Source organism: Nomascus leucogenys, chromosome 21 (assembly GCF_006542625.1).
Source record: "Nomascus leucogenys isolate Asia chromosome 21, Asia_NLE_v1, whole genome shotgun sequence".
NCBI classification, from domain to species: Eukaryota; Metazoa; Chordata; class Mammalia; order Primates; family Hylobatidae; genus Nomascus; species Nomascus leucogenys.
In genome coordinates, this window is record NC_044401.1 from 13,126,308 (window position 1) to 13,138,288 (window position 11,981).

Sequence of the window (11,981 nt, forward strand, 5' to 3'; positions counted from 1 at the left end):
CATGGAATAATATGCAGCCATAAAAAACGATGAGTTCATGTCCTTTGTAGGGACATGGATGAAACTGGAAAACATCATTCTCAGTAAACTATCGCAAGGACAAAAAACCAAACACCGCATGTTCTCACTCATAGGTGGGAATTGAACAATGAGAACTCATGGACACAGGAAGGGGAACATCACACTCCAGGGACTGTTGTGGGGTGGGGGAGGGGGGAGGGACAGCATTAGGAGATATACCTAATGCTAAATGACGAGTTAATGGGTGCAGGAAATCAACATGGCACATGTATACATATGTAACAAAGCTGCACGTTGTGCACATGTACCCTAAAACCTAAAGTATAATAAAAAAAAAACACACTTATCTTTAAAACTGAAACCAAAAATATCTGATAGCTCCCCATTATGTACATAATAAAATCTATACTCTTTAGTTGTTATAAGCAAAGCCCTCAATCTAATTGAACCTCCCTCTCCAGCTTTATTTTCTTGTGATCCATCCTCCCGAGCCCACCCCCAAGAACTTTGTGTTTTCCATGCTAGACAGCCTTTGGCTGCTTGGTCTCCATGTATTTTCCTTGTTCATGTTACTCCCTCAGTCAAGAATATGCTTCCTCCCCACATCTTTACAGCCTGTTGAAATGCTACTCATGCTTCAAGGTTCCACAGAAATACCAGCCCCTCCATGGAGTTTTACATCAGTGTACACTATCGTAGTTATACCTAGATGAGTCAGGCATGGTTGCTTCTCTCAAAATGTTTTAAATGTCAATACATGGCAAAAATATATTTATAAATAATGCTGGGTAGAAATAGCAGAACACAAACTATTTTAACATATCCATTATAATAAAAACTATATATAAAAATATATATTTGTATATGTATGTATGAATGCATTTTTCTACATATATATATATGGAGAGAAACAGGCAAAGAGAAACAGAGACTGTTAGGAAGAGGGAAGCAATGTAAATACTTGAGCTTGGTGTTTATTAAGGCCTCTGAAATTCTTTTTGGAACCAGGCAAGATGAGTACTTTTTCAAAAAAAATTAATGATAATATAATGATGCGTGTTAGGTTCATTTTCTTTCATAAAGATGCTAACTTGGGCTTCAATAGGTTTCCATTTTGAGGCTCAACCATATTTGGTCCAGGTGCAGGAGGCCAGCCAATTGTCCCTCCTCTCTATTCCAATGTTGATTAGCTGACTTGGAGGGGCCTTGTTCCGTTGCCAACTCTGTGTAGTCATAGTCATGGGTGGTGAATAGTCCCCTCAACTATAAAATAAAAACGTTACACTAGATGATTGTTAAGTAGATGAATAGATGATCTCTAAGGTTCTTTTCAGCTCTCCAATTCTGTGATACTTTTTGCTCATGAAACAGAAAAATGCTTAAGGATAAAGGAAAGTGCTGATTTGTTTTCTACGCTAGCACCCTCACTATCAGGTAACCAGTTGCCCCTTTTCTTTACGTCAAACTGCCAGTATGTGTTGTGTGGAAATTACTACATTTGGCTTCTATCCAGGTGCACCAATAGCTATGTGGCCTTGGGTGTGCCCCTTGCTGTCACCAGGCCTCTGTTTGCTTATCTGTGAAATGACAAGGGTGAGACTGGATGCTTTTTGAGGTTCTTTGCAGCTTTAATATATTATAATTTTATAATTGGTACATTTGAAGTACCCAAGCAGTTTTTTACCCTGCAGTCACTAGGCCATTTCAAAGTTAAGTAATAGGTAGAATGGGACTATTCACAAAATATCCTTTTACTCACAAAATAGTGTAGATAGCAAAGTGGAGCATCAGGGTATGCAAACAGATAGGTGCAATGAAGAAATAGCCTAGTTGCATCACTTACTTTAACTTACTGTATTTTTCTTTTACAATAGGTATTTCTCAATTACTCTTTTAAAATTATTACTTTGTATTAAATAGGGAATCCTTTCCCTATTGTTTGTTTTTGTCAGGTTTGTTGAAGATCAGATGGTTGTAGATGTGTGGTGTTATTTCTGAGGTCTCTATTCTGTTCCATTGGTCTGTATATCTGTTTTGGTACCAGTATCATGCAGTTTTGGTTACTGTAGCCTTGTAGCGTAGGTTGAAGTCAAGTCGCATGATGCCTCCAGCTTCGTTGTTTTTGCTTAGGATTTTTTTGGTTGTATGGGGTTTTTTTTTTTGGTTCCACATGAAATTTAAAGTAGTTTTTTCTAATCTGGGTAGAAAGTCAATGGTAGCTTGATGGGAAAAGCATTGAATCTATAAATTACTTTGGGCAGTATGGCCATTTTCATGATATTGATTATTCCTATCCATGAGCATGGAATGTTTTTCCATTTGTTTGTGGCCTTTCTTATTTCCTTGAGAAGTGGTTTTTAGTTCTCCTTGAAGAGGTCCTTCACATCCCTTGTAAGTTGTATCCCTAGATATTTTATTTTATTTGTAGCAATTGTGAATAGAAGTTCACTCATGATTTGGCTCTCTGCTTGTCTATTATTGGCATATAGGAATGCTTGTGATTTTTGCACATTGATTTTGTATCCTGAGACTTTGCTGAAGTTGCTTATTAGCTTAAGGAGTTTTGAGGCCGAGACATAGGGGTTTTCTAAATATGCAATCATGTTATCTGCAAACAGAGACAATTTGACTTCCTCAGTTCCTATTTGAATACCCTTTATTTCTTTCTATTGCCTGATTGCCCAGGCTAGAACTTCCAATACTATGTTGAATAGGAGTGGGGAGAGAGGGCATCCTTGTCTTTTGCCGGTTTTCAGAGGGAATGCTTCCAGCTTTTGCCCATTCAGTATGATATTGGCTATGGGTTTGTCATAAATAGCTCTTATTATTTTGAGATATGTTCCATTAATACCGAGTTTATTGAGAGTTTTTAGCATGAAGGGGTGTTGAACTTTATCAAAGGCCTTTTCTGCATCTATTGAGATAATCATGTGGTTTTTGTCATTGGTTCTGTTTATGTGATGGATTACATTTATTGATTTGTGTATGTTGAACCAGCCTTGCACCCTGGGGCTGAAACTGACATGATCATGGTGGATAAGCTTTTTGATGTGCTGCTGGATTTGGTTTGCCAGTATTTTATTGAGGATTTTCACATTGATGTTCATCAGGGATAAAACTGGCTTGCCATATACAGAAAACAGAAACTGTACCCCTTCCTTACACCTTATACAAAAGTTAGCTCAAGATGGACTAAAGACTTAAATGTAAAACCTAAAACCATAAAAACCTGAGAAGAAAACCTAGGCAATATCATTCAGGACATAGGCATGGGCAAAGACTTCATGACTAAAACACCAAAAGCAATGGCAACAAAGCCAAAATTGACAAATGGCCTCTAATTAAACTAAAGAGCTTCTGCACAGCAAAAGAAACTATCATCCAAGTGAACAGGCAGCCTACAGAATGGGAGAAAATTTTTGTAATCTATCCATCTGACAAAAGTCTAGTATCCAGAATCTAAAGGAACTTAGATTACAAGAAAAAAAAAACCCATCAAAAAGTGGGCAAAGGATATGAACAGACACTTCTCAAAAGAAGACATTTATGTGGCCAAAAAAACATATGAAAGAAAGCTCATCACCAGTGTTCATTAGAGCAATGCAAATCAAAACCACAATGAGATACCATCTCATGCCAGTTAGAATGGTGATCAAAAAAGTCTGGAAACAACAGATGCTAGTGAGGATGTGGAGAATAGGAACACTTTTACACTGTTGGTGGGAGTGTAAATTAGTTCAACCATTGTGGAAGACAATGTGGCAATTCCTCAAGGATCTAGAACCAGAAATACCATTTGACCCAGCAATCCCATTACTGGGTATATACCCAAAGGTTTTTAAGTCATTTTACTATAAAGACACATGCACACATGTTTACTGCAGCACTATTTACAACAGCAAAGACTTGGAACCAACCCAAATCCCCATCAATGATAGACTGGATAAAGAAAGTATGGCACATATACACTGTGGAATACCATGCAGCCATAAAAAAAGAATGAATTCATGTCCTTTGCAGGGACATGGATGAAGCTGGGAGACATCATTCTCAGCAGACTAACACGGGAACAGAAAACCAAACACCGCCTGTTCTCATAAGTGGGAGTTGAACAATGAGAACACATGGACACAGGGAGGGGAACATCACACACTGAGGCCTGTTGGGGGATGGGGGATGGGGAGGGAGAGCAGTAGGACAAATACATAATGCATGCAGGGCTTAAAACCTAGATGACAGGTTGATGGGTGCAGTAAACCACCATGGCACATGTATACCTATGTAACAAACCTGCACATTCAGCACATGTATCCCAGAACTTAAAGTAAAATAAAATAAAAAATTATTACTTTATAGTAAACTGAAATATTTTTAATGTATTTTGTAGGAAATTAAAATGTTGACATAGATTTCAAATTTGCACACTAATTCAGATCAGTCTAGTAGTAATAGATGATATTTTAAAATACATGAACTCCAGTAATCGTTATAAACTTCCTTTATTAAGAAAGAGACTCAAAAGGCTTCATGAAGATGAGGGTCCCATTTTCATTTCCAACGGACAAACTAATCTTTGATATATGATATTTGAGTTCAGAATTGCTTTTGGCAAACATAATTGTTACTGCTTAAAAAAGTAGTTCTTTTCTAGTAATTAGAATTTTTTTTTTCATTTTAATGGGTAGTCATAAATATTAACCACCAGCAGTGCAGGAATAATTTAAATTGTCAGACATCACTCTGTGAACACGTAAAATAATTTACATTTCTTTAGAATCTTTTATCCTAAAGTGCTCTACACATATTTCTTTATCATCTGATTGCAAGCTATAAATAGGACTCTCCCACCTGAAATAGGGCAGGAACCAAAGTAATTAAAGGTTACAACTTCACAAGAAGTAGGGGAAGATGGAAATGTAGTATTTTTTACATTATTTCTATGTGCTGTATGCCTGTAGGATTGGAGAATCCATGTTGACCAAATGCACCAGCACAAAAGTGGAATTGAATCTGCTCTAAAGGAGACCAAGGTATATGAATTACTTTACGTGAATCAATGTACATTTACTTATCTGTGGAACACCTCTTATAAGAGAACATGAAAGAATAAAAAGACACAATTTTTGCCTTTAAGGAACTTACTAATTGAATGTACCATATTACATTTCAACTGACCTTACATTTAAACCAACTAAAGAAAGCTAACTTACATATTAATAAAAGCTATATATGTGTATATATATGATATATATGTATAATATACAGATAATGCATATATTAGAGAGAAACATTTCATCATTCTTTCCTCTCTCTATCTTAAAGGAGGAAAGAACACCAGGCCAGCAATGTCTAGAACTTACAGCCTCTGCAGGCTTGCTGTCCTGCCAGAAACAAGGACTTTGGAGAATGTCACAAAGAAACAAAGCTAGACTGAGAAGTTATGTGTCCCAGGCTAGAGCTATAGGCTTAGGGATCTATTTCCAACTGGAATATTTCAGTCACCTTTGAATCGTGCTATAGGAAACTCATGTTATTCCCTTACCTACTTTGCTTGTGAACGTTATATAATGCTAATTATAGTCACATAAATTTTATGGTATGTATAATGACAAATGAATTGACTAACACTGCCAGGTACATTTTTTTTCTAAAATTCTTCTAAATGTGGTTAAAATATTTCTAATCACAGACATTTTGTGCTATTGAAAATTTCAAGCTGTCTTCTTTTGCACATGTAGTTGATTATTTGTAGAATGGATTGAGATGTAACACATTTTTAACTATTTTTGAAAAAATATGTTTGTGAGTTCTTCTATCTGCAAATTCCATGGAATTTCTAGGGATTTTTGGACAAACTCCATAATGAAATTACTAGGACTTTGGAAAAGATCGGCAGCCGAGAAAAGTACATCAACAATCAGCTTGAGAATTTGGTTCAAGAATATCGTGCAGCTCAAGCCCAGCTGAGTGAGGTAATTTAAGAATGATTTCCAAGGATTTATTCAAGTTAACAACCCTAAACCCTAAACTTGACACAATACTGTTCATTTGAGAATCATGAAATGCTTTTCATGAACAGCAAAACATCAATTTTCTGCCCACTTTAGGAAGCCAAGAGAGCCAAGTGAACTTATGTCTATTTTATATGTAATAGAAGTTGTTTTCTCCTAGAAGTCTTTAAATGCACGCCTTCATTTGATTTAAGTAAATGAAGGCATATGCTGTTGGGAGAACATAGCTTAGAACAGGAACAGAGTATCAGGACACCTGGTTTTGTTTCTAAGTCTGTTGTTAATTTACCATTGGTGTAGGAAGAAGAAGAACAGTATGCATTTACATGTGTCAAAGGAAAAAGAGAGTCCTTGCCATTCTGGCTTACAACCACATAATAAGGAATGTGAAAGCAAGACACATTCAGAGACAAGCAGTTTAATTAATAAAATGAGACAAATTTTTCATTCTTTCAAAGTTTTAGAATTTTAACCAAAAAATAAAATCACTAGACTTTGAAAGCACCAGTTCTTTGTCCCAGCAGTAGGGATCTAAAAGCTTTCCTTTGGGATTTGTGCCCCCTATTTTCTGATGTTAAAGAAGACTAGTAAGGATAGTTGCAAACATCAGTTGAAGGCATGTTTTTTTGTCTTCAGCAGACAAAGTTGAGAAAGAGAAAAAAGTAGAAGTAAATTTGAGATACTTCTATACTTTCAGAAGTCCTCAAAGACTAAATAGAAATCTACACTTTTCGATTATCTTATTTGTTAAATGTATTATTCCCTCATATACACAATTACTTATGAATATTTTAACTATCAAAATGATGTAAAACTCTCTGATCGAAGCCACCATGTATTTGTCTAATATTAATATTATATAATTGATTGTTAGTTTCTGACATACTCCAGTTGATTGTACTGTCCTTATTCATTGCTGAGCTTCATGCTCTACTTTGATTGATTTTTGGTTTTAGAACTGACTTTCTCTGCAGAGCATGCAAATTAGATTCACCAAGAGCCCCTCTCCTAAACTGTTTAGGAATGACCAAGGACAGTTTTTATTGTGAACCGTGCCCATGCGAGGTACACAGTCAGTTTGTGAAGGTTAAGGTAGTTCATCATTTTGTAGTACTTAGTTAAATACATGCTGCCTATTAGGGATATAAAACAGCTACAGTTAAATGTCACTTTCACAAATGTATTCACAAACAAGGGGGTGGGTTGTCATAAAATAACCTGCAGAAATTGCAAACACAAAGAGGTCAGTCGTATTTAATCTGCTGCTGCTTTGAATTTGCCATTAAACAAAATGTTTTTTCCTCTCAGGCAAAGGAGCGATACGAGCAGGGAAATGGAGGAGTAACGGAGAGAACCAGACTCCTCTCTGAGGTACACAGCGATGCTCTTGCCCTGCTTCTCACCTGTCAGCTGGGCCCCAGCCATTGAGAACCTACAGATGGTTTAACACTGCCAATTTCAGTTGCTTCCTGTGCCTTTAAATAATTTTCTTTAGGAGATAATCCCTAATTTTCCTATCACTGAATCAATAATTGATACATTTCTTGTTTCCACGGGATGCCTGAAGTTTCTGTATTAAATTCAACATAAAACCTGCTCATAATATTAGCACACTTCTAATGTTCCTCAAATTTTTTACATAATAATTATTATTAACGTGGAGATGAATAGGTAAAGCACTGACTTAAGGAATCTATAGCAAATTTTAATGTTAGTCTGCAGATAAAAGGTTTATTTTTAGTGACTGTTATTGATTACTTGTGTGTGATCCTGGGTGTATTTCTCTCTCCACAATTGGGAGTGGCTTATAACCTCCTCCTTTAGAATATTTGCATAGAAATAAATAGTTGCATTTATTTTTATAATCTTGCAAGAGAGGCAGGACCTGATATATATTCCCATTTTTCACTGAAGAGCCGAAGGAGGAAAAAAACCTTGAAAAAAGGTCAGTAGTTTATTTGGGACTAAAATCCAAGAAGATCTATACAATCCAGTATAATTGGAATAAATTTACTGTTTTGACAGGAAAGAATAATTAAATTATAGAGATTATTTGAGGAATAAAGTTATTTTAAAACACTAAAAATATAACATTAGAAATATTTAGACTCTAATCCTGTGGTGCTTCTAAGCAAATAAAACGGTATGTAGAAGTAAAGTGTTCACTTATGTTAGGTAAATTAACACTTGAAGGGAGTCCAGGGAACCATTTACTTCTTTGGAGTAGATGGTTATCCCCAGTTGTAACGTTTCAGGTGCCTGAAAAAATTAATTTGCTTTACCTGGATGAGCACTTTATTCCCAGGGAAGGTTTTACTCACCAGTATGATAAAAATAAATCCTACTAAGTCACAATAATTATAGCTTAGTTGTATATCATGTAAAAATTTTTCAATTTCTTAAAGATGGTATCTTCTACTTATATTAATGCTGGTTTGGAATTTTGCTAATAATAGAGGTTGTAGTAGTATAATCGCCAGATGGAGTGCAGATAGGAACAATTGTGACAGCAAAGTATGCCTCCTTGGAGTTCAGAGTTCATGATTTGGATAAAGCAATAGGAATATTCTTATATATAGCCATATGATATAAACATTTTTTAGTGTCCTATAGAGGAAAAAGTGACATAATGTCTTATAGAACTATAATATTAAGAAAGATACCCAGAAAACCTTTAGAAATCTAAAATCTCTTTAGGATGTTTGCACTATTTTAATTAATAACCAATTGTTAGAGAATTTCAAAGTATATATGATGAGATAATTGCAAGGTTTGAGTGTCTAGTGACTAAAACAACTTTGGTTGTGTTTAGTATATTGCAACATGAGAAAACGGATGTGACAGCCGTTTGGTGAAGTTTAACATTAGGAGCATTCTGAAAAACTGAAAAGCTTTGTATATCTGCATACTTTATCTTATTTGAATTATGTCCAAAATATTCCTAATATCTTTATTTTCCTATGTGTGTGGCTAATATCTAAATTACATTTTCTTAATACATAATTCAAAAATTGTGAAAGTTTATTAAAATGTAATGCTCATGAAAACTTGTTTTCATGAAAGGTTATGGAAGAATTAGAAAAGGTAAAACAAGAAATGGAAGAAAAGGGCAGCAGCATGACTGATGGTGGTAAGTACATGCTCATTTTAGGGGAAAAACTGAGCAAGACAAAAATAGCTCTTCAAGAAACCTACTCAACAAAATAGTATTAATATATAAAACAAATTATTTGTTGCTTGTTTGAATAAAGATTCATTGTGCAAAAATGTCTGATAATCAGTGTACTGTTTTTCTTATAAATCAGCTGAGAAGGGTAGGCTTTTTTACTATAATTTAGAGGTTTTTAAAATTCAAACTATTGATTCAAAGAGTGGGAAATATTTAAATATGTACTTTGTTATGCCAGTTTAAAAAATAATATTGTGTTCTGTTTTCATCAAATGAGCTTCACTTTTTCTATTTTATGTACAAAAGGGCACTAAGTGTATGCCCAAATGACACTAAGGCAGTGATGTGATAACCCTTAGTTTATTTTCCCTCCTCCCCAGTAGAACTGACTGAGCAGGGGTCAAATAGAGAAGAATTAATCATCCTCTGGTAATCATCCTCCATTGTGAGCGGGTTACTTTGATATGGGCCAGTAGTGATTGCTGAAGGCTTTTCTATGCCCTAGAAAAATTTTCTAGAGTTCTATTGATATATACCAAATGATCTTGCAAGAGGGAATGTTGAGGATTTTTTTTTTTTGCAATATGTTTTAAATGGGCCCATTATCTACATCTCAAAGATAATTCTCTCTTCCCCTTTTCCCCTTTTGTATTTACTTTTCCTACAGACAAATATACTAGCTCACAAAATCATCTTGAACACATCCTTAAACACCTGTTTAGCAGCTCTTCCCCTAGAAAAGGAAGAAAGTTTAGTCCCAGTACATCAAATACTACATCATTTTTCATCCTAAAAAATCTCAGGTGCTTAAAATGCCACAGCAAAACTGTGTGAATGTCAGTAAGTTTTTGGCTATATTTTTAACCCTATTTTGGGCTTAAGACAAAGTGAGGAAAATGTCATACAATTCTGTAATACACTGATACTCCAAATGAACATTTTTATTTCATGTTATTTTCATTCTGCAGCTCCTTTGGTGAAGATTAAACAGAGCTTAACAAAACTGAAGCAAGAAACTGTAGAGATGGACATTAGAATTGGCATTGTGGAACACACGCTACTCCAATCAAAGCTGAAGGAGAAGTCCAACATGACTAGGAACATGCATGCCACAGTTATTCCAGAACCAGCAACAGGCTTTTATTAAAACATACTGGTTTTCATGTTTCTGATTAGTTGGGTTTTTTATATCATACTATATTCATGTTACATAGATTTCAAAACATAATTTTATGTTCAATGGGTATTTTTTTACATATACATACTCACATATTATATCATGGTGATTATGATGGTTAAAGCCTTTACACTGAATGTAATGTTTAATAAAGTAATTACAAATTCTCACTTTCTAAGAAGCTTTCACTAATCATTACCTATGTTAAAGCTCCCACCTGGTGGCTCATTTTTCTTAGCATTCCTTGTGTAAGCCAAGGTATATGACCTACGTTTTCTGTACATGCTGCTGCTGTCACAACATGAACTGCTGACACAGTCCTTTGCATTGCTCCACCTCTGCAGTGATCATAAGTGCTTTGTGCCCAGAGGCCACTAAAGATGGTAGGCAGGATTCTTTCCAAGACCCCAAACTACCTTTGCCTCAGCTTTATGGTTACCTAAAATTGCCGCTTTTTTTAGGTTAAAAAAAACTTCAGTATCCTCATTAACATTTGAAGTTGATTTCTTATGAATATTTCATGGCTAAAATGATTTTATAGGGAATCTATCTTCTAGGATCTAAGGCCACTAAATAAAAGGATAAATGAATGATGATAAGTCAGTCACTGATGTTTGACTCTGGGCTTAGAATGAAGAGAAAGTGCATATGCATGTCTCAATTTCTACCTTTTTCTGTGGTATCAGCTATACTAGGGAACCATTTTGTAGAAGAAGGAATGATAACAGGTCGCATGAAGATCAGCCTCTAGTACTGATGATCTTTACTTATGCATCTTCCTGAGCAACTTTCTAGGCTAGGATTTCTAAATTGGTGAAAAAAGCAGCATTAGAGTGCCAGAATTAGCACTGGAGAAAACTGGCCAGGGGAACACAAAGCAGGAGACAGCCTGTGTTAATTTTTTTTTAAATAGTTTTTTTTTATTATACTTTAGGTTTTAGGGTACATGTGCACAATGTGCAGGTTTGTTACATATGTATCCATGTGCCATATTGGTTTCCTGCACCCATTAACTCGTCATTTAGCATTAGGTATATCTCCTAATTCTTTCCCTCCCCCCTCCCCCTACCCCACACCAGTCCCCGGAGTGTGATGTTCCCCTTCCTGTGACCATGAGTTCTCATTGTTCAATTCCCACCTGTGAGTGAGAACATGTGGTGTTTGGTTTTTTTTCCTTGCGATAGTTTACTGAGAATGATGTTTTCCAGTTTCATCCATGCCCCTACAAAAGACATGAACTCATCATTTTTTATGGCTGCATAGTATTCCATGGTGTATATGTGCCACATTTTCTTAATCCAGTCTATCATTGTTGGACATTTGGGTTGGTTCCAAGTCTTTGCTATTGTGAATAGTGCTGCAATAAACATACGTGTGCATGTGTCTTTATAGCAGCATGATTTATAGTCCTTTGGGTATATACCCAGTAATGGGATGGCTGGGTCAAATGGTATTTCTAGTTCTAGATCCCTGAGGAATTGCCACACTGACTTCCACAATGGTTGAACTAGTTTACAGTCCCGCCAACAGTGTAAAAGTGTTCCTGTTTCTCCACATCCTCTCCAGCACCTGTTGTTTCCTGACTTTAATGATGGCCATTCTA

At 35.6% G+C, this 11,981-nt stretch overlaps 1 protein-coding gene across 1 annotated transcript in view; it reads left to right on the top strand.

Moving 5' to 3' along the window:
- The window catches only part of IFT57 (intraflagellar transport 57), a 61,404-nt gene extending 50,848 nt beyond the window's left edge, over window positions 1–10,556 (top strand). The window contains exons 7-11 of the mRNA XM_003261773.4: window positions 4,980–5,051; window positions 5,862–5,993; window positions 7,341–7,403; window positions 9,096–9,162; window positions 10,170–10,556. Of these exons, the coding sequence (XP_003261821.1) occupies window positions 4,980–5,051; window positions 5,862–5,993; window positions 7,341–7,403; window positions 9,096–9,162; window positions 10,170–10,348 (513 nt within the window). The 3' untranslated portion in view covers window positions 10,349–10,556. The remainder of the gene's footprint in view (window positions 1–4,979; window positions 5,052–5,861; window positions 5,994–7,340; window positions 7,404–9,095; window positions 9,163–10,169) is intronic.
- The last annotated feature ends 1,425 nt before the right edge of the window (window positions 10,557–11,981 follow it).